The sequence below is a fragment of the Amblyomma mixtum genome, chromosome 10 (genome assembly GCF_055824585.1).
Source record: "Amblyomma mixtum isolate Tamu chromosome 10, ASM5582458v1, whole genome shotgun sequence".
NCBI lineage: Eukaryota > Metazoa > Arthropoda > Arachnida > Ixodida > Ixodidae > Amblyomma > Amblyomma mixtum.
Window position 1 is genome coordinate 149,999,869 of NC_143021.1, and position 27,774 is coordinate 150,027,642.

A 27,774-nucleotide genomic window follows, 5' to 3' on the forward strand; every position below is an offset into this window, starting at 1 on the left:
CGGGGACGATGGCCGCAAGTGGCGAAGGACAAGGTTAAATGGAGAGACATGGGAGAGGCCTTTGTGCTGCAGTGCGCGTAGTCAGGGTGATGATGATGATGAGATTTATCACCGTCCCAGTTATGCTTCCATTGTTATTGCTACTAAAAAGCCTACAGAACCGATGTCCTGCACTAAACGCTTTAAGTGGCTGCCATGTTAGATGGCAGGATGGCGCTTCCAAGGAAGAATCAAAACTCCTCGCATTTGTGGGCAGTTCAGACGTGTGCAAGAGACCGGCAGGTCCCAAGTTTATGTAATCATATTACATATGGCCGCTGCGAGCACTTTTATTCCTTTTAAATATATTTGTCCAAAACACCAAAAACTGCACTCCACACAACGAAGATAACATTTCAAGGAAAGCATGCATTTCTACAACATAAATGGTAGCGGCCGATCATACGCGCCCAGTTGTTCTCGTGGCGTTAGGCAGCGCCCAATACGGGAAGGAGTCCAAATCGAACATGGCGTAGCCGACGGTTGAGAGGCTGATCAGCTCCAGCACGGCGAAAACGATGTGCAGCTGCCCGCCGATGATCATCTGAGAAAGTAATACCCATTTCATGTGAGGCTCTTGGTATATTTCACAACAACACTTCTAAATTAACCGCTAATGTGTCCTTTTGCATGTGAAAGAAAGAATTAAAAGAGGCGAAGAACGGTGAAGTACTTAACTGGAAAGTTGTTTATAAAGTTTTCAGCTTTCATCGCTTTGCTTTTGCTATTCTTGGCATTTTTATTCGACTGAGTTGTACAGCGAGGATGTAGAACTGAGCTTTGTGTCACACTGTTCATGTGAATGTTCCTTTTCAGCTCTGGTAAACTTTACTCGGGTTCATCCTCTGTAAAGCCAAGGGCTGAAGATTTATCCGCCCTGGTTTTAACGCTTTAACTTTGTACACATTTGTGTGCATTGCAAACTCGTATCTGTTACTATTTGTCCTGTTCCTTTAATTGATATCTCGTTGCCGGCATATTTAGCGTCCTTCATCTTGCACTAGCTGGCTTCATTATGCGATTTGGCGAGAGCAGCAAATGATGTCAATCAAAACGGCGAGGTCAACAGCACGTCCTGAAATTTCCTGCAGCAGACAGATCTGGCTACTGGCACTAACTGGTATTTTCTCTGAATTTTTCGCCTTGTTTACGATTTCAAAGCAAACTTATTCTTCGGTCCTTGTGAAAACAATTAGGCACTGATTTTTTTTGCTAGAAAATAAAGAATTGGCTTTACTGGAGGAGATACACAATTGAGGGGGAAACTTAATTTCAGTCTAAATTATGAACGGAGCCTGAAAGAGTTAAGCACAACGAGCTTTGCAATATTGAGGGTCATTTTAAATGGAAGACTTTTTTTCTGAGAATGGTATGGCCAAAGTAAGCGGTGGAGATGACGTGACGTCAATTCTCTTGTCCTGTGCAGTGCTCGAGAAACTGAGCTGCAACAGTGACCATTCCACCGCTTCCGCCTATTGCGTTTTTGAGCAGGTGCGATTAAGTGCCATGAATAGGTACCCGTAGTTAATCCCTGCCACATTAGGTCACGCCAGTGCATGAATCACCTTTCCAGCGCTGATGTTTAGCATTTGGGGGTTTTTAACAGTATCTACATTCTTTATTGAAACTAATTTTGTTATGAAAAATCTCATGCGACGTGATATCAAGTGGGCTATTATCAAGTGAGTGCAAAAGCAAATGCGGCACTCACCGACTATCTCGAGCATTCTAAGAAAAAGTTAAGTGCTTGCTTTTCTTGCTCATGACATGTGAGCCCTTCGGTTAGTAGTGCCACGTGGACTCTGCGTTGCTGATTTGTAGTTTACTTTGTTACGTTTTGTTTTTTTTCTCTTCTCTAGTTTTTTTTCTCTACTTGTAGCTTTCCATTGAGGTGCGCAATTGCTGAAATCTGCAAGTGAGCAATATGCAGTGCTGTAACTCCTAAATCTATTCCCATTTCTTGTGATCTGTGTTATTGTGCGTCTTCTTCCGCTCCCCTCAATAATGGCCGCCGGACCAGGAGGGTATTTGAAATAAATGAATAAATAAATTGCACAGCTTTTAGTCTTGCATTGGGGCAGTTATAAATGCCGATAGCAAGTTCAAATGCCGCACGCTATCATAAAGCTGCGAAAGGCTAGTAGGAGAGGGCATATATCAAAGTATTAGAGGACAAAACTTTTGCCTCGAACCGACCATGTCGAGAGCCGAGATGCCCCCGTAGTCCCTCAGCAGAGCGTTGTTCTGCGAGGACGTCGATATGGAGAAGGTGGCCGAGGCAAGGCGGGACACGGGCAGCATCAGCTTCAGGGGATTCACCTTGTGGACGCGGACCTGCGAAGAAGAGAGCACAACTCTGTGTCTCTCCAGACGTCTCCCCTTTCCAAACACGTTCGGCAGGTTGGCCTGACAAGTCGGCTGAAGAAATTGACCCTTTTTGGTGAAACAAAGAAAGACGTTGCCAAGCTAAACAACACTCATTGCTAGAGCAGAGCTCGGCTATAAGCCACGGAAGATGCGTTTCTTCCCAGTCTACGTGTTACGCCAAAGATTTCGCTTGTGTTGTGTAGTTTTGCTACAGGTAACTATGCTGCGCACCTCTGATCTCAGGCTTTTCACTGCAGTTAAGAATTCCACATCAGATAGAGTTCACTAGATATTCCTAACCCCATGCCCAGCCACGGTGGCTCGGTGGATAAGGCGCTAGACTGCTGACCCGAAAGACGCGGGATCGATCCCGGCTGCGGCGGCTGATTTTCGATGAAGGCGAAATTCTAGAGGCCCGTGTGCTGTGCCATATCAGTGCACGTTAAAGAACCCCAGATGGTCGAAATTTCCGGAGTCTTTCACTACGGCGTCCCTCATAGCCTGAGTTGCTTTGGGACGTTAAACCCCAATAAACCAAACCAAACCTATTCCTAACCCTGTTCTGTTTTTCCATATATTTGTGTTGATTTCAGTAGAGTTTGTTGAAGAGTCAGTTGGTTGATAATTTTGGATGTAATGCTGCTTAGCAGGACATAAAGTACAGATCAAATAATGTATAAGGAAAAGCGATAACAATTGAATGTTTAATGAAAGGTAGCACACGTACATAAATAATCTCTTGTAATCATGCATCATGTCCAAAAATAGGTTTATCACACATATGCCTTCAGAAAAATTTGTTGTTCTTGATTCAAACACACCAGTGGAGCGCTGGTACATTCTTGTCCTTTTTACATAAAAAGTCCTTTAAGGAGGTCACGTGCCATAGCGTCGTGTCTTGCACCTCACACATTTATATCGGTAAATCTTGGTTACCTTTGGAAAAATCAAATATCTGTAGCTGGACAAGCTTGCAAAGGCCATCGAAGATTGGGGCAAAAGCAGCCTGAAGTTGTTTTTTGCAACCAAGATACATAATACCGATTCCCTCTCTGGTGCTTCGTGAGTGGGTGGGAGACAAGGCAGCATCAGGACAGCCGCTATCTGCTGAAGCGGCTTAACACCCTCGTCGTCGGTGATCCGTTCGCCAATAGGAACTCTTTGAATGTTATTACCTACTCGCAACGATGCGAGGGAATTCCTACGCGTTTTCAGTGGGCGGCGAGGTTCTGCGCTTTGTGCAAGCGGCGTTGTGTACGAACTGCCCCTTTCGTGGGACAAAGTATACAGTGGACAAACTGATTACGTGGGAACTATAGGGCGCGTGAACATGAGCAGTCACTACAAAATGGTGCAAACTTACATCTGACGAAGCACTGCGAAAACTGGAGAAAAAATGTGAACCAAAGTGGACCATTACAAGGATGTTAGGCAGTAGCCACATCTCTCTGGCACGTGAACTCCTAGAAGCTTTTTTTATTCGAAAATGGATCAACACTGCGTAAGCGGCACGTCAATGTGCTTGAAACAAAAAGAACAGCTTTTCCCGGCCGCACATGTCTGACGTCGTAGTTGTTTGACATGATGTATGATTACAAGAGAGTATTTATGTAAGTGCATTTTTTCCCAGTAGTTGTTAGTTAGTGCTTTTCTCGTGTGCCCTCATGTGATGTGTGCTTTCCCCTGCGATATGCAGTAGTCCGTCTTAATAAATATTGGTATTCAGTTCGTGCAGTCGCTTGCTTGTGAGTAATCTAATTTACATGACATGATGATGATTATTTGGGCATAAACGATATGCCTACTGGTTGAGTTGTTGGCCACGGACATTTAATGACTCTCTTCTGAGGTAGACACAGAATAAATTCGGCAAAACCTCGGTGCACGTATTCTGCAGCAAAGACAATTACTCCTTCAAGTGGCTCACGCCACATTGCTCACATGTTGACAAGATAGGATGATAAATGTCCGCGAATTTATTCAGCTGGCCTGTGCTGCATGTTGTGAGATGCAACGTGAGCAGTTGCGATACGAGCTCGGAACACATGTGCCGGTAGGCAGCCAAAGACACTCACGATGGCGTCTAGCGTGGGCAGGAGAAATGTGATGCTCTTGTCCTGGCTGGTCAGTTCTGCCGTCAGCGTCGCCACCAAGCCCAGCATGGAGAGGAACCCGATGGAAGGCTGTGTGCCGACGCTCTTGACCCACGATATCAGCACATCGTGCATTCCCGAACGCTGGTGTTGTGATTGTGGAAAGAGTGGAGAAGAGTGCGAAATGTCATTTTACCCCGCCCCTCGATTGATGCCGTAGGGACAACGTTATGATCGGCTACAGAGCAACCTGCCTAAACCCTTTCAGGTACAAAACTTTACCTTATTATTCGAGGACATGAGAACTTAAATAATTTACAGTGTATACGCTGTGAGGAAAAAGTAGCCTTACAACAGCGCAGTGTAGAGTTTGTGGTCAGGAGTATCTGTTAAAATACGCTTAAAAATACGTATAATTTGCCTAAAACTGCGCAAGAAAAAAATGCAATTTAGTTCCGCACTTAATTGTCACTCGGAGCCGTTTTGGTGTCAGTGGGGCGCCGGCCAACTCTCTTGCGACGAAGGAATGCGTTCTTTTGTAGATAGCATAGTTTGTATTAACGTGTGGGGAAGTTATACGAGCATATAAAAACGATTTTATGTCATTTTCTCTACACATGGGGCTATTCATAATATGATCTACATAATTTGTTCGTACGTGTCACTCTTGCACGGGTCGTTGGTATGATTACAATAGCATACTTTAACGTGCGCGAAGAGCTACGCAAGCGCGTTCAGCTTGGCACGAGCCACTTGAAACCTTCAGACAACGTATCTTCTGATGAAATAAAAAATTGCGTGACGTTTTATGAAAAGGTGCGTGAACGCGAAGCTTGTTCGAAAGGATACTGCCGCGGGCGCACAATGCCCGAATTGCAGTGCGCTTTTGTTTTTGCTTTTCTATCGCATGACAGTGACGGACAAAAGGTACCATAAAGCGCGTGGAAACAAGTGCCAACAAGCCTAGCTATGGCACGTCGTGTGCAGGCGGTTGTATACTTTTAGCCCTGAGCTGCAGCGTCTTTCTAACACCTGCGTTGTTCGGCAACCGATCAACTGAAGGGGTAAACTAACGGAAACTGGTGAGACCGTGTTACGTGATACTAGGGATCAAGCCGATTATGTGCAGCGTTGTAGCTGGCAACGCACTGTGCGGTAGGTGTGTGAGCAGACCGCGATCGCACGCTTGTTCGACCGAGACGATAAAAGCGCTCCTCCTCACTACTGTCCGATATAATATCTTGACAGCTAGTAGAGAGTGCCACAGACGGGTGATTTTATTCTATGTGTAGCACAGAATAAACGACAGCAACTATGTCCCTTTATCATCAACCACTTATACAATACACTCCCGAAGTGTTTCCCGGTATACGCCGCATATGGCCAACGCGAGCCAGTGAACATTGAGTGGAATTGCTAAGCTCATTGCATCAACCGCTCTTTCGACTCTAAGAAACTGAAGACGTGCCTACAAGCTTTGAAAACCCGCGCTCATGAATCCCCTGCGCAGCCGCTGCTTGACGTCTTGCCTAGCGTGTGCCCGCCGGCCACTGCAGCGCCCTTTCGTTTGTTGGAAAACATGCAGGAGGTCTTGCGCCCGGTGAAAGCTGAACACTAAACGACCGCCCCCTTGTCACTTGGTGGCTGGTTTCTGGCTGAGCTTGCCACGCTGAGTCAATGGCATCACCTCTGAGACCGAGACTGCTACCCCCGCACGCTCTAAGGGTGTCTAAGCGGTGCGGGAAGGTGGCATCAATCCAGCCCTGTGAATATATCCTGTAAACAGGCGGCTAATAGCAATGACGATATCGTATCTCCCTGCATGATACCCTGCCCTATTGAATTTTTTTCTTGGTTTTATGGACCACTATGGTAAACGCCGCCGTTATAGATATCTTCTAGTATTTTCAGATAATGCTCTTCTGCCTCCTGGTTCCTCACCTGTATATTTTTTTGCATTCTTTCCGGAGTAATCCTCACGAGGTGAGAGGCGAGGAGTCATTGAAGGCTGGTCGCGCCCTTTCTCTTGTTAACGGGTCCTCACGTTAGCTCCAAAAACTTTCGACAGAAAGCAGTCGCCACTGAGAACGGCTTGATCGAAATGTTTATCGAGGCCCGTGCAGAAATGAGTATACGTCGCTAATTTGTCGCGAATTCGCGACGCAAACTCTTAAAGGCATCCTTATCACCAATATCCCTCAAGAGATGGGGCAGAAACGGTGAGGCTAACGGAAAGGGTTCAGCTTAAGCCCAACGCGGCGAGCTTTGCAAAGAAAAATGGTTGGGGTAACGTTAAGAGACACCCAGAGTACAGAGTGGCTGAGATGGTTAATGATATTCCAGTCGAAATTAAGAGGAAGAAATGAGCTTCGGAAGAGAACGTAATGCAAAGGCAAGATTCCAAGAGAAGGCAAGCGTAGCAGGGGACAGCAGAAAGTTAGGTGGGTGGATGAGAATAAGAAATTTACGAGGACACTGTGGCATCTTCACGTGTGTTTCAGATGTGCGCGCACCTTTTATCGCCTTATCTGGCGATCCTTCATAGCTTCGAGCTATCACTATGTACACGTGCTCCTTCCTATCTTCCGGCCACTCGGCTGCTTATAAATACGTCCTACACTTTTGAATAAACGTTCATTTTTCTGGTTCTACTGGCTGCGCGGCTGCTTCCCTGGTTCGGCGTTCTGCGGGCATGCTATGGATATGCAACAGACACGGTGGCCGCAACTAACAAAGGACGGGACTAATTGGAGAGACATGGGAGAGGCCGTAGTCAGGCAGATGATGATCTAACATGGTCACCTAAGCGCAGCTTTTTACAGTGACGTATTTCGAGGAGTTAGTATTATAAAATGTTGTAAGAAGACGCCGGAAAAAGGCTAACTTGTGGTCAGATATTCGATCGTACAGCTGGGTGCTACAGTTATTTACGCTACTGGAACAAAAGTCTAAATCCAGAATAGACTGCCCCTGCCGGACTTTTGCGTGTAGGTGAGATAATCGTCTCGGTTAGGCTGAAGAGGAAAAGTATGTCCGACACGCCCTCTGAACTTTTAACGCCACATGTTCCAGTAGCCATTCTATCTAAATTACAGGAATGCTATAGCGCTTCGCAATCCTAGAAAATTTGTAAACGTAAGACAGAATACACACATTACAGCGAATAATCACAACAAAAATGCTGTGACCAATTCCACGTAACACTGTAGAAAGCACAGACCATCGGAAACAAAGGAATATGATAAGGTTGAGAAGAAACAATGTCATCTATTATTCCAAAAAACATATTTAGCCATTAAGACCAGCCGAGTTTCTTCAGTTTCTTCAGTTTCATCATCTAGGCTTGCTCGTTTTAAAATTCTCAGTATTTTAATGTTTTCCTTCGACTCAATAATAAGACTTGGATGAAGGGTTTAAAAAACAAAAAAAAATTCCGTCTCTCAGATTGGAAAACCAACACCTGTTGTTCCCCCGTAAGTAAAGTAACGCTGCAGCGCTGAGGCCCAATGAGGCTTCACGATCACTAACCAAGGGCGCAGCTGCTTACTGACATACATATCAAACAACTCTAGACATAAATTTTGAACAGGAAAGAGTTTATAAAAGCAATTTGTCATATATCGTGAGCTTTCACTACAACAATCAATATGTTCGCTGTTCTTCCGCTCGGCAGGCATGCATTATTTTTTGTCTTTTCTTTTCCTGCAGTCGTTTCTGCTGTCGTTGAAAGTGTTCCCGATTTGTTATATATGGCAGTCTTAGCTTCTATGCGAGGGTTGGCAAAAATTTAAAACATAGGTTTTGCTGCACGTCGAAATAATGGACCATTACCTTCAATTTTTCAACAACAGAACCCTACAATTTTCCAATATTCAAAATTTTTTGTCGAAGAATGCCGGACATGACTTAAGTGATTGCGCAGAAAAATCAGAGATATCTGACGTCATCGCGTAACCGAATGCTCCCGCGTTCACTAGCTGCTAAGGGAGGATGTTATAAAGAAAGTGATTTTAAAAATTTGCCCCGAATATTGAATCCGTAGGCCGGGGGAAGTTTGCATAAACGGGTGTTAGCCTAATCTCAGGGATAAGGCGTAGTATGTGATATGGGGTATAGCGTTCCAAAGCTACCTGTTAGTTATGACAGCCACTGCAGCAGAGGGCTCTGGATTAATTTCGCCCACCCAGGACTAATGGACGGGAGCGCAGAAAGGCAATATTTGCCAGCTCTTTGCGCCGTAAAAGAACAATATCATCGGGTATCCCTTCTTTTTTTCAGGCAGCAAGATACAACAGCTGCCATGTAGGAAAGCAGTCGTACCACGAAGAAGGCTGCGTGCACTTGTCCGCAGGCGGTGAGGGCGAGGCAGCTCCAGGGGAAGCGTGCCCTGGCGGCCGCCCACGGAAGCACCGGTGGGGCCGACGGAGTGCCCGGCTGCGCGGGTAGCGAGAAAAGCGCCATCGACAGCAGCAGCACCAGAGTCTCGGGCGTCACCTGGCTGCGGGAAAGGGAAGAGAAAGGGAGCGAAGGAAGCGAGACTGTTTGGGATGACACTGCCAGCAAGAAGGAGTAAAATTTCTCAAGAGATTAGTCCTTCGAGACCTAACAGCGTTGACGTGAACCTCTAATCCCTGAAAGAGAAAGGATACTGCTGTGAAAACTAACTGCCGAGGAACATTTCGTGTAGTAACTGCCAAGGAACATTTATCCTCATCAGCCTGACTGTGCCAATTGCAGGACAAAGGACTCTCCTATATCTCTCCAACTAACCCTGTCCTTTGGCAGCTGCGCCCGCCTCGTCCACCCGAAACTTCTTAATCTCGTCCGTCCACCTAACTTTTTTCCGCTCCCTGCTACGGTTGCCTTCTCTTGGTATCTACTCCGTTACCTTAAAGGACCAGCGGTTATCTTGCCTTCATATTACATGCCCTGCCCAAGCGCACTTCTTCCTCTTGATTTCGACTAGGATTTTATCAAAGTGCGATTGCTCCGTGGCCCACTCTGTACTCTTTCTGTGTCTCAGCATTGCACATTGCCGCGAATCTTTGTACTGTGTGTTTGTTTATGCTTAAAGCCGTGGGCACGCGGGTTTATCGCTTCCTCTGTTATGCGAGACGCGACCAGATTAATCGCCATTGATCGCATCCAGGCGGAGGTGATTCTGTTCTTCTAGAAAGCTGTTCTTACTTTGCACGCTGTATTTCTAATGTTTTTCGTCAGCTTCAAACCTAGCACGGCAAAGAGCGGCGGGCATTCTGTTTGACGACCGCCAAGCACGCTTACTGCTACTCCACTGCCGATTCATTCTGTTCTTTGTGGGTACGAGTCAGCCCAATAAAGAGTTTCGTTTGGAAGCCTTTTCGCTCGCTTCCTGCCCGCCGGACTATTGTCAGCACTACCTTACAGAACAGTTAGTTTCTTCATGGACTAACCCCTCGTAATACGTAGCTACTCAGTTGTTCCCACGTTTACGATATATTCCTTAGCATATGTTCACAGACAGCTGTTTGAAAGAGCTCCCTTCGACGACTGTTTTTCGATGTTTTAGTAGCGTGGAAACAGAGGAGATCTTCAGGCAAAAAGAATGATTGCTACGCCCTTATAATTCACTGGACAGCGGGCACATTCACCTGACATGTGGTTGTCAAACCTCTGTTCTTAGACATTTTCTTTCCCGACCACGATAACGGCCATGAATAACAAAGGCGAGCTGGGCTAGTTCGAAAGCGATCGTAGGAAGCATTCGTGGGAAGAAAGACAAGTAAGCTAAACTGGGCTAGTCGGAGCAATTGCATCTTCGAAATACGTAGCGCGAAAAACAAGACACAGGGAAGGTGAAGACAGGACACGAGCGCTTTCTCACGAGTCGTGAGAAAGCGCTCGTGTCCTGTCTTCACCTTGCCTGTGTCTTGTTTTTCGCGCTACGTATTTCGAAGAAGAAAGACAAAACCCACGAAAACAAATGCAAGCCTTGTATGTGAGCTCTGTGGCTTGAGTTGTGGAGAGTTAAATTTTGGACAATGCTGAGGAAAATTTTTTATTCCAGTTTCAAATGTCTATAGCCCTATTTTATGACCACAATGACTCTTTGCAGATTTCATTCTTTCCCCCATTTCTTGCGCTGGCCTACTTCTACTTTTATCTAGCTAGAGGCCACGGCAGACGGACACTAAGATATTTTGTGCACATGCTGGCTTGAATCTGTTTTACTGAATCAATGCTATTTTATACTCTAAAAACTAACAAAGTTGATATACTTGCCTCTCTGGTTAGGTTTGATGACATAATAAACTCTGACACACCTCCGACCACGAACTTTAATTTAAAACCCAACGTTTTCGATTCAGCTCGGCTCCCTCTTCAGTGGTGACTGGGGGAAGTTGTTAACGCATTTGAGTATGCATGGAGAGGAGGAGGAGCTCGAAAGAAGGAGGGAAGTGGTGATGCGAAAGGCGCGGGAGAGAGGGTGGTAGGGGGTGAAAGGGTAAAGGCTGTGATTCGCATTGTCGGACTCGTGATTCACGGCCTTAATGCCTTCACGCACTACCTCCCTCTCCCTCACGACTTTTGCACAATCGTTTTTCTTCTTTCGAGCTCCTCCTCCTCTCCATGCATACTCAAATGCGTTAACAACTTCCCCCAGTCACCGCTGAAGAGAGAGCCGAGCTGGATCCAAAAAGTTGGATCTTAAATTAAAATTTCTGTTCGGAGATGTGTCAGTTATTTTAAACCTTTCTACACTGCACAGCACCAGATGGTTGGAGACGTCATTGTCCTTCCCAGTGTTCTCAAAGATGCCATTGTTACTATGATCCCTGCATGTAGTCGCACCCACCAACACAGAAAGATCGGCTAAGATTTGTGAGGCGTAGGAAGGTTACCAAGCAGTAAGGTAGACGATAAACCAATGGATTAGACGACATATGTATTGTTTGTCTGATATATTTTTATTTTAAGCTTTTCCCAAACGTACTAGGATATAGTGTTCTATTTTGTTCCATGCCGAACTAACAAAAGATTGCGCAAAATAATGCGGTCGGGACGGACGCCGAGTCCTCCAATGTATACGTTCACAGCAATACTCATGCCGAGTAGTTGGCGTTTCGTTTGCCTTACTTTTAGCCCTCTGTTATTAATACCAGCAACCCCATGGAGTACATCATGGCGGTAACACCATCTACAGAGGGTGCATGAGGCAAATAAAAAGGTCTCCGAATACAGCTGTTGCATTAAAAAGGTATTAACTAGGTGATTAACTTTCCATAACTGTGGCCAACCTCTTGGTGAAGAGGAAAGTCCAGGTACTCTTGGGAATCGCCGCAATTACCAGCGCCATGACAGCCACCGCCAACGCGGACAGTTCCCGGAAGCTGCGTAAAGAGCAGGAAGGTAAACTCCTATGGTCAGTTCCTTTTGTAGTGATTTTTATTTTACTCGCATCAAAAGACTAAATGACGAACTCTACCTTCCTGTCAAGTGTAAAGCTACCACTTCTTCAGAGTAAAGCCGTCGCGGTGAATCAGTGGTTATGGCGCTCGGCTGGTGCCCCGCAAGGCAAGGGTTCAGTCCCAGCCGCGGCGGTCGAATTTCGATACAGGCGAAATTCTAGAGGCCCGTATACTGTTCGGTCTCAGTGCACGTTAAAAAACCGCAGGTGGTGCAATTTTCCAGAGCCCTTTACTGTGACATTGCTCATAGCCTGAGTCGCATTGGGACGTTAAACCCTATAAACCAAATCAAACTTCCTCGAAAGCGCCGACGCATCTGTCAAGCAAAATAGGATGAAGTATATTTTTTACTTATCTTTTGTTACTGGATTTATTGCACGGTTGTCGCTTGCAAGAAAGCACTTCTAGAGTCATTCGTTTGCTCTTTTACACATACATAACCCGTATGCACGGAAGCGCGGTGTGAAGCGGCTGGTCCTCAAATATAATGCATAATTGGTTACATTCCTAATATATACAGTGTTACTGTAAATCCGTAGCACGCTGAGTTATACGAGTATTCACGCGACAGCCTTATAAAACACTACAAGGACACGACAAACAATTTCGCATCATAAGCCGTAAGAAAAAAGGGATGTTAGCAATCATACTGAAAAAAATGGACAGAAAGACAGGAGGGTAAATACCCATAGATAAAAAAAAATAATTACAAAGCAGATGCAAGAAGTAACGTGGTTTATGCACAGTGAAGTGCATGGTCTAATAACATTTCATAGTACCGAAAGCATGCTACTCCAAAACTGAGATTGTTCGCCGATGCATGCGTCTTGTACTGCGCCATAACTAACCAAGACGACACGTGCACCCTCCAACAAGACCTACACGCTATCTCACTTAAGTGTGAAACATGGCTCATGCCTTTAAACACGACCAAATTTAAAGTCATGGCATTTTGTAGCCTTCGCGAACAGATTAATACTACCTCAACTCTACCCCGTTGCCTACGCATCATCATACAAATATCTTGGCCTGCACATGACACCGTCGCTATCATGGATTACACATATCGAAACCATTTGCTCTGAAGACTCACGTGTTCTGGGCCACCGTTTATAAAGGATCTATAAACGATGTTCTGGGCTACATGCGGCGTAGTCTCTGAGACTCATCCCCAGACATTACAAAACTAGCTTATCTGGCATTCGTCAGACCAAAGCTTGAATACGAATCAGCCAGCGGCGGCAGCATCCACCGAACATCTCTTGACCTGCTATTTCAACTGTGCAGGTACAACGACTGGCATTCTTTCCCGGATCGTCAAGCTCTGGCCGGTGGAGGATCCATCGGACATTGCGGATTTGCCGGGTTTTTTCTACCGCTCAAACAGCACAGCACTTCCGACACCTGTGTGTCGCTCAGGCTCCTGCTGCGTATACCTTCACCGCCGTGGTCACCGGAGCAATCAGCGCCGCAGGCTCTTACTGCGCTTGCGGCCCTGGCGAAGGAATCCAAGGCGGATAAAGCAAGAGCACACTGGCAGGCAGTCATTTGGCAGCGGCGGCAGCATCCAGCGAACATCTCTTGACCTGCTATTTCAACTGTGCAGGTTAGTTTGTTCCCCTCTTTAATGTACGCGTAGCTGTGCTTATGCTTCTGTCGCTGCCAAAGACTTGTATATTTTGCTGTATTGCCGGGCCTATTGCGGTTTTCTGCTGTAGTGGAAACAATGTCCCTTGTCTGCTTCAATTGTGATGAAGCATTTCATGAAAATGAGGGGCGTGTAGCTTGTTCTGAGTGTGTACACGAATACCATTTTGGAAAATGCGCGGGAATAGCTGAAAAGTCATTCAAATGAATAACTTAAGCTGAAAAGAGAACATGGCGATGCCGAAATTGTCGGATCACGGTACAAAGTGGTAGCAGGACTGATGAAACCAAGACTGACATGGATATAAAGACTACCCTTGGATCTATTAATCTAAAGCTAGAATGCCTACCTTCTTTCGCCCCTCGAGTAGAAACTATGGAAGAGTCTGTTGCACACGTCTTATTTTTGAGGAACTGAAACAAGAATTTGTGTGCAGGAAAATAAAATTAAGCTACTTAGAAAGCAGGTACAGGAACAGGAGATAAAGGAGGATGCGCACCAATCTGCTCAGGCTCACATTCGGCGGGAAGTGACTGAACTTGAATTCCGAAATAGGCGGCTTAATTTAGAAATCTATGGGGTGCCTCTCGTGCCAGGTGAAAACTTGCATAAAGTGCTAAACGGAGTTGCACACCAGCTGCATACGCTACATCTGGTCGAGCATGACATTGCCTCAGTACACAGGGTACCCTAAAACTCCCGGAATAATTGTCCGTTTCATAAGGCAGTCGACAAGGGAATCTTTGTCAAGTAAAAACAACAAGCTAAATTATATGAAAGAAGCCAACAGCCACAGAAACCAAGGGGCACGGAATTTTAATTAATTTATTTATTTTGTGGTGGCTGTTGGATTCTTTCATATTTATAACGAGGCCCTCGTTCCCCTTCCCTTGTTTTGCTTAAGCTAAATTATAGTCATCCGCGCATCTTCATACAGGAAAACCTGACCCGCCACATCAGAGACCTGCTACAAGCAACAAAGAACTGGGCCAAAGAAGCTGGGTTTAAACACGTGTGGCATACACATGGAAATGTTTTTTAAGAATATCTGATGGTGCAAACGCAATTCACGTTAGACGCCGTGATGACCTCGACCGCCTTCAACCGAAGTGATGCGCCTAGCTAGTATCAATCTTGAAGAGAGAATCTAGAGATGGATGAACACGATTTCTATTCACCAGATGACTTGAACAATCTGGTATCTGATTTGGGATGTCATGCGTTGAAATGCATTTAAACGCCAGATCTATCCGGAACAAAGCACTTCTGTCAGAAGAATTCTTTAGCCAATTTTCTTTCAATTTTTCAGTTATCATGTTCAGTGAAACATAGAGCAAAAAAATGAAAGTGACGTCTTTAGAATGGAAGGCTATAATACACATTACCTCAATCGACCTTGTGGTCGCGGTGGTGGTGTTGCAGTTCTAACATTAGAACAAAAGGATGGCGAACTAGTAGACGCTTTCAGTAGTGTAACTCCCGATTACGAAGTGTTACCTTTAATTGGGGATAAAGTACTGTATTCGGTTTGTTATCGGCCGCCAAGTGGGCATGTTCCAACATTTCTTGAAATTTATGAAAGCTTTCTTTCGTTTGTTGCGGAAAGTAGGTGTGTGTTGGTAGCTGCAGGTGATTACAACATTGATATGGGTATCGGTACTCCTGTTTCACCAATTTTACAAATATTCTGCTGTCAAATGGGTTTAATAATGTTATAAATAATTCAACAAGAATAACAACTGATTGTCAGTCGGCATTCGATGTCTTCATAACAAATTTTTTATTATCGGATGTAAAAGCTGGTGCATTAGCATGTTCTATTAGTGACCATCTTCCGGTGTTTTTTTTTTCCCTAAATGTTGCCAGCATTCCTAAACATCAGCGTGCTGAAAACCTTTACAAGAAAGTAACTAACGCAGCTCTAAATGCATTCATAAAAGAATTGATTCAAGTAGACTGGTGCAAGATCCTGATTTTGGTCGAAGCTGAAAATGCTTATAATGCATTTTTATATATCTTTAAAGGATTTTAGCAACTTCACTTCCCTGTAAAAAAGCGCCAAAGAAAGAGGAAAATTCGGAAACCATGGGTAATATATGAACTCCATCAACAAATGAGAACAAAAGACCGGCTGTACAGACAATTTGTTCACACTCGTAATCTTGATGAGTTGACGATTTTCAAACAATAACAAAACAAACTAAACAGGAAATTGGGCATTGCGCGCAAAGATTACTTCTCATCTTTTGGAGATGTCAAAAGTGCACCTAGCGAACTGCTTTGGAAGAAATTAAATATGTTACTACGTCGGGGTAACAGCAGGAGCTGCACGCCCAAACTTATTTTTAAGAGAAGGGCTTGCAATGGGTGAAACTGGCTGATGCTTTCAACACTTTTTTTACAAATATGTGTACACCAGGTTGCCCCCCCCCCCCCAGTGTATGTAAATATATGAACAGGAGGAATGATAGAACTTTATTTCTGCTGCCAGTCACAGTGCAGGAAGTGATTTCAACAATTAGAAATTTAAACATCAGCAGAAGGGATATCGATGAAATTCGAATAAAACCCCTGAAATATGTTGCAGATGTAATTGCACCAGTTCTTGCGAATATATTTAATATGTGTTTTACTACATCTTAATTCCCAGTAAAGTTGGAGGTTGCCAAAGTAGTAGTGCTCTTTAAAAAGGGGAATCGAAATGAATTGGGCGATTGTCGGCCTGTATCTATATTGCCGTATTCTTAAAAGGCTTTCGAGAAAATAATTCATTGCAGCGTTTTTAATTTCATCGAAAGCTCCAATGTATAAACACCTTACCAATTTGGTTTCCGGAAGAATATGTCAACGGAATTAGCCTTGCTTCCCCCCCAAAAATATATTTTAACGCAATTTGAGAAGAAAATCGTGTCGACTTCTCCAAGGCTTTTGACTTGGTGAATTATGAAGGTTTATTGAATAAGTAGGATATTTACGGTGTACGTGGATGTGCGTTACATTTACTGCGGTCATATTTATCCCACCGGCGACAAGTACTACAAATTAATAACTCTCGATCACAAGTGCTACCACTGATTTGTGTTTCCCACAAGGCAGCATATTGGGGCCCTTGTTCTTTAACCTTTATTAAATGACATTGTTAATATTAAGCAGGATGCCAAATTTATCATATTCGTACACGACACCAGCATATTTTTCTGTGGTAATAATGTCGATCAACTTATCTCGTATTGTAATGACACAATAGTTAACACTACAACAATGGTCGTTCTATAATTCTATGCCGATTAACTCAAATAAAACAAAAGCGATTATCTTTCGGGCAAAGAATAAGCCACTCCTTCCTCATGCTGATATTATTTTTAACTCTCGTCCTGTTGACATTGTCGACCATTTCAAAAGCCTTGGTGTGAGATTTACTGCTCCCATTTCCTGGGAAACTCATGTGAACTGAGTGGTGACAAATTTAACTCGGATAACTGGAATAATTGTTTGTCTCAGATGCATTCTTTCCACAAAACTTAAACTATTGGTTTAGAATTCGCTTTTTTATTCACATGTTAACTATTGCAAACTTGTCTGGGGAATAACTTTATTCTCCAACATAAAAAAATTTATGTGATGCAGAAGGGATGATAGCTACGTCATGTGTACAACGCTGGTTATAATGCAACAACTGCAGGTTTTTTTTTCATAGAGCGCATGTTATTGCGGCTCACAAACTATATCTCTACCGTTTCAGTACTAGATTTAAATATGAAGTCCGATATATTATACATAACCTTGGTACTCTGGAGTATTTAGAAAAGAATGAGGAATATTATGCTACAAGACGTAGAGAATATTGAAGAATCGTTGCACCCGGTTTGAACTCTGACACGGAATGCCTATGTTATTCTTTACCATAGCTGTTAAACTATTATCTACCAACTAACTTTCACTTTTTAATTTGCTCCACTGCAAAGCTTCGATCTATGTTCCCTCAGAATGAATAACTGATTTTTCTTATCCTGGGATTTCTTTTTCGGACCACTCTGTTTTACTTTTATTCTGCACTGCTCAAGTATTTTCATTTTCTTCTGTTTGACTGTGTGAATTCATTGCTGTTGACCAAACGCTGCACATTGAGTGGGGCGCCGGACTCGACAAGCCGCCTATTGACGGCTTGTTTTCCGTCGTCCTCCGTCTGTGTACTGTACATGGTGGAAATAAAGTATTCTTCTTCTTCCATCTGGAAACAGTTACAATCATACCTCGCCACAAACACCGAAGCATTCAAAACCGCGCGCAGCACGATTTATCACCTCGAACTATTCAAGACATTTAAGCGTCACCTCAGTGAAAGGACACCTCGACTTGCGGTCCCTCGCATCACGCCGCATCATATCGCGTTTGTGCCTTCTTCCCACATTTTATTATCACCCATGGTCCAGGCGTGAGCTACTAACAACACTACCAAGATTTTCCCATTTAAGCCACAGCTAGACCCTGGCACGAATTTTCCACCCGCACCCTTGCAATGAGTAGTTCATTTCTCCCTCATGCAATAGTCTTATGGAATTCCTGACCCGAAAACATAGTCGAATGCACAGATAGAACTGAATTCCGTAATAAGCTAAAGCTTCAGCCATCGTGAAAATACTGCACCCTTGGTAATCTTTTGTTACTTCGTTTAGTTGCATTTCTGCTCCTTAGTGCAATTTTTGCTTCTCTTACGCTCGCTTGTCTGCTGTTATTTCACTTAGAAGTATTTCTGCATCTTTTACTGCATTTTTTTTTCACTTGCTTTCGTTGCACTTTATATCTTTCTCTTCACATTTTTCCAAGTTCAAGAAATGTACATCACGTTAATTGGCCTCCCCCTATGTAATGCCTCGGGCCCTTAAGGAGAAAATAAATAAATGAAATGAAATTGGTTTAGAGGCAAAAAGAAGCCGCTAACAGAATGTAATTAGGAGCCCGCGAAGCATAAATCCTCACGTGCTTTCTTCTGTTGTGTTTTGTTAGGTCTCATGGCACATAGGCAGCTAAGGCCAAGCATATCACATGCTTTTTGATCCGGGGGATCTTGATTCCAGATTCCCCAGGGCAAAAAATCAGCTGCGGTTTCACTGCTGCTGAACCTGGTTAGAGAGCGCATCGGGCAACTGTACGCGACTTGGCGTCTGTAACGCTGAGTACGTTCTGGACACTGGATAGGCAGTGCACCCGCCCTGCCACCTTGGCAGGTGGCAGTTAATGGCTGATCGCGAGAGTTTGCTCACCCAGTGAACGCTGCGGTCTATTGCAGCAGTGCCGCGTGTCTTCCACACCGTTTTCAGCGCCAATGCATGTAGCCCACATCTTTCTCTCATCACCCCACTCACCTCAAAGCGCGATTCAAGCGTCCACTGACGCAGACTACCAGTTATGCGCACTTGCTTTCCTTAAAATCATCACAGTCGAAAACGCTGTCAACTCCAACGCCAATGAACACAATGAACGCCGATGGCCTATGGTTTCAGGCCGGGTTTCTTCCGCAACGTTGTCAATTCCAACGCATGCAGCGTGCATCTGTCATTAGCGCGACAGCGCATCGTCTCCGCCAACTTTTGGCTGGAGCCACGGTTCCACGGCCGGAACCCCGTCAACGCAGCCGCGTCTGTCTTCGCGAAGTCGACAGCTACCTGTGGACACCACTCACACACAGGTGGGGCAACAACATTTACGCATTTTAGGGCCGATCCTCACTTGCGTTTCGTGGCGACGGCGCTAGGCCTAACGCCTGCGCCGACGCTCGGCCGTGAGTGAGTCGCCCACCCGTGTCAAGATGGCTGCCCAAAAAGTACAACGCGGCTACGACCCGGCCGCCATGGCCTGGTCCGAGGTTCCTTCAGCTCCAACGCCTGAGAGTCCGGATTCTGCGCCCATCGAGAACCCGAGGCTCTTCAAACTAGTGGAACGCCGCTCCCGCAAGCGGGACGCCGCCTCCAAGAAAGCGGACGCCACGTCGGCAGGCCGCTCAACACGGGACAACGCTGCTGCGCGCGCTGCAGCGCTTCACGGAGGGGCCCAGTCTAAGACGGGACCCTCTTGGAAACCAAAGCCACTGCCGCGTCTTCATCCAGAAGACATCGTGATCATCCTGAAGCCCCGGGTGACCGTCGCTCTGAGGAATGTGTACCAACATGGCGAGCTGGGAGCAGCGTTCGCGGCCTACCTGGGCGCCAAAGCCGCAGCATCCCTCAGCCTGCGCCCCACATGGGAGCAAAACCTCATCGTCGCAGGCACCAGAGACCCGCACGTCGCTGACAAGCTTCTGCGGGATTTTCAACTAACATCACCGAAGGGCCAGCTCTCTATGTACGGCCAGTTGAAACTCACTGGAGACGTGTGCCGCGGCGTCATCACCGTGGCCAAGCACGAGACCAGTGAGTCGCTCCAAAACAAGATCCAGTGGCGTGCTGGAGAGCTTGCCGATATCCGCAAGCTTGGCAAATCCGACGTCGCGTCGCTCACCTTCGTGGGAAAAGTGGTGCCGCGATATGTGCATTATAACTCTGAGGTGACCCTTGTGCGTGCGTACAAGAGAACCATTCCGGCCTGCGTGCGGTGCGGCACGGTGGGCCACCGAGCAGACACCTGCCCCTGCCCGGATGAAAAGTGCGGCCTGTGTGGCCAAACGGCGCCGACCGTCGACGGAGTCAAGGCGCCGCATGAATGTACTCTGTCCTGTGCAGTCTGTGGGCAAGCCCACGCTACCAACTCCCGCGACTGCACGGGAAAATTCCGGCAGCTCAAGGTGTATGGCCCCAAGGCTAAACGCCCAGAGGTGCCAAAAAACCACAGACCTGGCAAGCAGCCAAGTCATTCAAAACCAGGTGCCGGTGGCGGAACGCCGCGTGGTGCTCACGGCACCGACCACAAGACATCGTCACCTTCTTCACCGTCGGTAAAGCCAGCGCCCGGGAAGAAGACGGCGCCTCCACCGCCCAGCGGCAGAGACACTGGCCACTTCCCGGCCCTCAAGACAATTGGCGCAGCCGGCGCCCGGGCATCAGCGCCTCAACACGACAAACAGGTGAGCAGCTGGGCTGAGATCGCCTTCTCTTCCTCCCATCCCTCACCCTCCCCCGTAACCGTCTCCGCACTAGACGCGGAGTACAAAAAACAGATAGACGTGCTCCGGGCACAGAATGAGCTTTTGCTCAACAAAATTCAAAATTTAGAGTCAAAATTGGCGTCCGCCGCACCGAGCCCGCAGAACTCGGACGCAATGGAGAGCGACGCGGAGATCTCGCCTGCCCTCGTGGCAGCCATCTCTGCGATGGAGGAGCGCTTAACCTCTAAATTGCGATATATGATCGAGACCGCCATGGACCAGATCTTGACAAAGGTCAAATCTGCCGTCCCCGCGGTGGTCTCAAAACACATCTCGGACAACCCCCGCCTCCTCCGTCGGACGGGACCCATTAGGGACGTATCCCGCCCTTCAAAATTCAACCGTCTGATTATTGATTCGGACAATGAGGACAGCTGCCCCGCTCCTTCCGTCATCACCCCCTTGATGGCGCAAGAAGCTGGCTCTGAGGCAGCCAATCCCTCCTCCTCCCCCCCAAGAATTTTAAATCATGGCGAGACACCTTAATCAAAGGAGTTCCGCCATATCCAATTCGGCCATGTCAACTTCAATAACACAGTGGAACTCTAGAGGCTTTAAGGACCGCACTAAGCGGGCCAATTTCCGCCTCTACCTTGAAACTTTCGAGTCCTTACCAGCCGTGGTTGCCCTCCAAGAGCCAGGCCTGGGCGCCACAATTTCAAATTACACGACGTTACAACCGGATCCCGCGTCTTTTCTTCTCGTTCACAAAGACTACACAGCCAACCTAGTGGATCTCGACCTCCAACTAGAGTACTCTTATGTAATGGTGACCCTCCTACCAGTCCGCCGCAGGGACCCACCGTTGCATATACTCAACGTATACTGCTCTCCCAAACTAAAGCGAGTGACTTTTGCGGACCTCTTTAGCCGCGCGCTAAGACTAGCGGGCCCGCGATCCCCTGCTGATTGTGGGCGACTTTAACGCTCCCAGTCAGCAGTGGGGGTATCGCAAGGAGGAGTCGCGCGGGCGTAAGCTGGCGGAGCTTGCGTCCACGTTGGGCCTCACCCTCCACACGGACCCTGTCCACCCAACCCGGCTAGAAAATTCCGTGACACGGGATACGTGTCCGGACTTAACCTTCACTCGCAACATACGACACGCAGACTGGCTCAGCACCGAGGAGACCCTCGGTAGCGACCACTGCATCATTAACACTACACTACGCACAAGCCCCCTCAAGCGTCCCAGAACACAAGCCCATATCCCAGAATGGACGAAATTCAGGCAAAATTTTAACTCACTTGATAATACACCCATTTCCGCGCAAGGCTACACAGCATGGTCTCAACAGCTGCTGGCACACCTTTCCTCGCATGAAACACACATCCAGCTCTCAGAGGCGGTCACGGACGTGGATAACCACCTTCTACACCTCTGGGAAGCCCGTCGCAGCCTCGTCCGCCGTTGGCGACGCCAGAAACACAATAGAAAGCTTAAAGCTCGAATTGCCGAGCTTACCCAGAAAGCGGCAGAGTACGCGGCCCAACTCGCCGACTCCAACTGGGTAGATAGATGCAACACGGCAGCGCGACAAATGTCCAGCCGAAACACGTGGCGTCTCTTTCGAGCCCTAATCGACCCAACACAAACACGAACCGAAACACAAAAACATTTGCACCGAGCCCTGCACGCTTTTTCTGGCAACACGACTCAACTGGCACAGAAACTTCGGGACCAGTATCTGTGTACAGCCCAAGACCCCCGTGGATCTGCGTACTCTTATGCAGGCAGAGAGAACACGGAGCTGGATCAACCTTTCCAGCTCCATGATCTGCGGGCGGCTCTCGCCAAAATGAAACGGGGCACTGCGCCAGGACGGGATAAGGTTACCGTCAAACTTTTGACGAACCTGCACGACTTGCATACCAGTCCCTCCTGGAATACGTCAATGCGATTTGGCGCGGGGACACCCCCCTGCCAATCGAATGGAAAACGGCTTTGGTCACTCTTATTCCTAAAGCTGGCAAACCAATTGACACAGATAACCTCCGCCCCATCTCTTACCTCATGTGTGGGCAAACTAATAGAGACGATGGTGCGGGATCGGTTATCTACATATCTTGAAAACAAACAAGTCTTTGCGAGCACCATGTTCGGATTCCGCCCACACAGATCCGCACAGGATGTCCTCCTGCAACTCAATCGGGAAGTCCTTGACCCCCTCGAATGCCCCCATAATGACCGGGTAGTACTCGCCTTGGATCTTAAAGGGGCATTTGACAATGTAACACATGAGATCATACTCACTAACCTAAGTCACACCGACTGTGGCCTCAATACATTCCAATACATAAGCCAATTTTTAATAGATCGTCAATCCTACATTCCAATTCAAGATAGAGACCATGGTCCTTACCTACTCGGCACGCGGGGAACCCCTCAAGGCGCGGTACTTTCCCCGCTGCTCTTCAATCTGGCCATGATGCACCTGCCGGCCCAGCTGAGTGGTGTCGCCGGCGTGCAGCACGCCCTGTACGCCGATGACATCACCCTGTGGGCCACGCAGGGCAGCACAGGAGACATTGAAACCAGCCTGCAAACAGCGGCGACGATAGTAGACCGCTACGCCCGCCGCTGCGGTCTTCAATGTTCCCCTCAAAAATCGGAATTTGTGCACCTCCGCCCCCCACAGAAGTGCACAACTAAAATATCTTTCTCTCTTGAGAGTGGTCCCATACGCGAAAGTGATGAGATACGAGTACTCGGACTCTACATCCACAAACACAGGCGGCCAGACACTACATTGGCCAAACTCCGTAAGGTGGGGGACCAGGTGGGCCGCATGGTCGCCGGGTTTCCAACAAACGCGGAGGGTTACGAAGTAAGGATGCCTTGCGGCTGGCAAACGCCTTCGTAACCAGTCGAATTCTCTATTCGACTCCTTATCTCCACCTACGGAAACAAGAGGAGGACGCCCTTGAGGTCATCCTTTGCAAAATTGTTAAACGTGCCCTTGACCTCTCCATCACTACTTCAAACAGCCGGCTTATGGCTCTTGGGGTGGTGAATACTTTCCGGGAACTCCGGGAGGCGCACCTTCCAAACCAGTACACGCGCTTGTCGCTAACGGAGTCGGGTCGCCGCCTTCTTGCTCGACTCCATATCCAACACACCCCTCCAATGGAAGACAGGTTTCGCATCCCGGAACTGTGGAGACGTGCCCTCCACGTGCGGCCTCTTCCAGCAAACATGTCACATGAAGACCATAATGGTCGGCGCCTGGCACGAGCGGAAGCACTAGCCCGATATTATGGCAACAAAACAGGTGTATACTACGTGGACGCCTCCGGCCCTCACCACGGGGGATGGTACACGGCCGCGGTAGTTCACAACAGCAACACAGTTAACGGCCTAACTTTCAGAGCCCGCAGTGCAACACAAGCAGAAGAGGTCGCGATTGCTCTCGCGGCCTCACATTCCAATTCAAAATACATAATCACCGACTCGCGAGGGGCCTGTCGGAACGTCGAACAAGGCTGCACTTCCTTCCTAGCCTATCGAATATACCAAAATTGCATACGGGATACGGACCCCGCACACCGTTACCTCATATGGGCCCCTGCTCATCAGGGGTTGGCAGGAAACGAGGCAGCAGACGCAGCCGCCCGCGCGCTCTCTCACCGGGCTGTTTTCTCCTCCCCGTCCGATCAGGAACCCGATTTTAGTCCGGTCTATACATTCAAAGATATTACAACATATTATCAAAATTGTCATCGCCTTTACCCTAGCCCATGTAAAGGCCTGAAGAAGGCGGATGAGCGGCTCCTTCTCCGCCTTCTCACCAATACATTGCTGTGCCCGGCAGCGCTAAAACATTTTGACCCCTCCTTTAGCGGCAGCTGCCCACACTCTAGTGCAGCGTCTTCTGACACTTATCACATGGTGTGGGCCTGCCCCTCCAACCCCGCTATTCCCCCTATCCCCAACCCAACCCGGGAGGACTGGGAGGCGACCCTGCTCGGCTGCCACGACTTACAGGCCCAACAAGCCTTAGTCGGGCGCGCCCGGGCGGCGGCAACCGCCACTGGGGTCCCATACTAGGGACCTCCACCTAGTGTTTGTAAGGATCGGTCCCTTACGGGCTGATCCAAACATACCTCCTGCTCATTCGTAATAAATGTTTTCACCACCACCACCACTAGCGCCACGTACCTTAAAGCACGACTGAGGTACCCACTGTCCCACGGGGCCAGCTATGCGTCTATCCTTTGCTTTGTAAGCTCCCGCTCTTCATCGGTATCGTAGCTTAAAGCGCGACTAAGGTGCCCACTGGCCCAGGGGGCCAGTTATGCACTCTCCTTTCCTTTGCTTTATCTGAAGGTCAAATGAAGCTGAAAGCACCAAATGCCGCGAAGCCCGAGGTCCCATAGTGAAGCTTTGTCCGAAAAAAACTACCACTCACGTCCAGCCTCCGTGCAGAGACAGCCTGTTCTCAAAGACAGCGGCGGGCAGTCGCCGTTCCTCTTGGCGCACTTTGGCCCTGGAAGAAAGAGAGCCAACTGAGAGTGGGAAGATGGAGGCAAAGATGCGCTGTGTAGGCGCAGCAGAACATTTCGTAACGAAATGTCTAATCATAGCGACATTACACTTTACAACTCTCTAGGGAAGGATTCCATTTATACGGTTCTAGCTTAGAGCTGCAGCATAACATCCAAGTGAGTCCAGGCTTGAAAATGAGCACGCAAAGGTGGGTGAAATGTATGTGGAAACAAAGAAAAAGTACAAAAACATGATTACACACTGTAATAAGCCCAGTTTGCGTTATAAAATATGCGTTGCGTTGGCCATCGTTAGTCAGTATGCGTTAGCGAGCGGATGCCATGGGACCTTGAGAGATGGCTGCTAAAGTGGTATAACTCTTCCTTACAAAGCTACTGAACGTGATGATGTTGCCGGCCTAAACCATCAACTCTAGAAAGTCATCCGTGTGAAGGAGCATCAGGCTTTAGAGCTATGCAGCATTCACCAAGACTAGGCACCAGACCGGGCCATACAGCGCCTAGCAAGGTCAGCGAGAGGGCCTACAAATCTGGGTGCCCAATCAGGTTCAGCTAGCATACACATTTATTTTGTATCACCTAGCTCTACAGAGAACGCACTGACTACATTTAAACTCGTATTCATGAGCTGAGCTGTATTTTTAGGATCACCTTTATATTAATAAAAAGCGGTTGTTTTCCGTTTCTATTGCACTTTTGCGAGAGAGGGCAAGTTATTGGAATTAAAAAGAATAAAGAAATACAACCCCAACATGCTGATTTCATTGTGTCTGTTGTATTAGACGCACAGTTATTTTCCATAAGACAAATGTATTGGGCAGGTGCCAAAATACAAAATTCAGGGGGCACTTTGGCCCTGTAAAGTGCTGCAAGGCGATAACCTTTCCTAGCGCACTGTTTGGCATTCATTTCTGTATGTTGTATTGATTTCTTTTTGTATTCTAATTTTCCTATTTTATTTTCCTGATTTTTCATTAACTTTTTCGTTGTTTTTTGAATTTTTATTTGTGGTTATCTTTCTTAATTTTTCAGTTTTTTTTGTTACAATTTTGATTCATTTTAATTATTTTGATTTCGTTTTTAGCTTTTTTTTATTTCGTCTGAATATTCTTTTATTACCGTGAGTGACGTCATTACTCCGAATCCGCGCACTCTGACGTTATAACCATTTGGACCAATCGAAAAGCGTGATAGCCCTGCTGAGAAGCTTCTGTCGACAGCTATGAGGCCTTAAAGGCTTTTGCTTCAAAATGAATTTCTCAGTAACCTACCGTATGGTGCCGATCCTGCTGAGGAGGTAGCAGCCCAGATAGAAGGAACAGAGGATCAGGGTCAGCATGGAGTAGAACATGAACGTGAAGCTTCCAAGGACGTGGTACTCAGGATACTCCCTGCGTGCCAGATTAGGGCTCAAAAACTAAACAATACAAAACTAAAAGATATTCAAGAAAAAACAGCTATACTTTTTGGCCGCGTACAATTCTTGTACGGCCAACATCCAGACGCTTCTGTTCACGCAGTACTGTCGCGCACAGTCTTCCATGCAGTATGCGTGCCAGAAAGTGTTTCCTTCTGACAGGCTGCTTCGCTACTTTAGCAAGGGGTGCTTTGACCTCTCTCTTAGGGTGGGAAAAAAATTAGGTGATCGATGGGACGATCCGATGGAAATGTGGAGCAGTAGACTTATTCCCCTTCGCATCTTGACACGATACTTCACACAATTTCTTTACATCTACTTTTATTTCACTCATGCTCTACTTTATATCTCTTTACACTTGACTTCTTTGCTCACTTGACATTCTCATACCCATCAATCCTGGACAAAAGCGTTTCTGAATGGGAAAGAGTAGGAAAGTAATTTCTTCATATATTGTGAGAACTCACTACAACAGTCATTATATCTGCAGATCTCCCATCGACAGGCTTGCAATTTTTTGCCTATAATGTTCTTGCTATCGTAAAATGCGTTCCGCATTGTTGCACTCCTACACCGGCAAGATGAATATGATGTGTATTCTAAGCGGCCGGATTGTGCCGCTTGCATGGAGGAAACGTTTACCTTCGCTGCGCTCACTGGTTCAATCGGCAGATCGGCTTCATTGATGTGCGCACTGGTTAATATAAACGAAGCTCACAGCAACCAGACTAGGCCTTATAGATATTGTAGTAAATCGTAGGTCTCCGCAATTCCCCACTGTTTCATATACATACTTGCACAAGAAATACTCATATATCTAGCTCTTCTGAGTACTTTTTCCGTAGATCTCACACACATGCAGCTAGAGGGCGCGTCTGCCAGTCTGGCAACTTCATTGACTTCATTGAACAAGCTTGGCTGTAATGTAAAAGAGCCTGTATTTCACAGGTCTTCATCGAGACCGCCCCCTTACCTCCCCAAGAAGGCCAGCAGGTCGGTGTACGCCGGCGAGTGGAGCTGCGCCGTCGAGGCCAGAGTGGAGCCGTAGACGACCGCCATCAGGAGGCACCGACGCAGCTTCTGGCGGTACTTGCTGCAGATGCGCGGAAGCAGAGAAA

At 47.0% G+C, this 27,774-nt stretch overlaps 1 protein-coding gene across 1 annotated transcript in view; it reads right to left on the reverse strand.

The window, feature by feature from the left end:
- Window positions 1–439: 439 nt before the first annotated feature.
- Window positions 440–27,774, reverse strand: part of LOC149327344 (solute carrier family 13 member 2-like) — a 44,181-nt gene continuing 16,846 nt past the window's right edge. The window contains exons 7-14 of the mRNA XM_089564850.1: window positions 27,630–27,749; window positions 26,511–26,630; window positions 25,143–25,220; window positions 11,777–11,869; window positions 8,820–8,997; window positions 4,482–4,643; window positions 2,236–2,373; window positions 440–583 (exon numbers count right to left, since the gene is read on the reverse strand). Coding sequence (XP_089420976.1) covers window positions 440–583; window positions 2,236–2,373; window positions 4,482–4,643; window positions 8,820–8,997; window positions 11,777–11,869; window positions 25,143–25,220; window positions 26,511–26,630; window positions 27,630–27,749 — 1,033 coding nt within the window. The remainder of the gene's footprint in view (window positions 584–2,235; window positions 2,374–4,481; window positions 4,644–8,819; window positions 8,998–11,776; window positions 11,870–25,142; window positions 25,221–26,510; window positions 26,631–27,629; window positions 27,750–27,774) is intronic.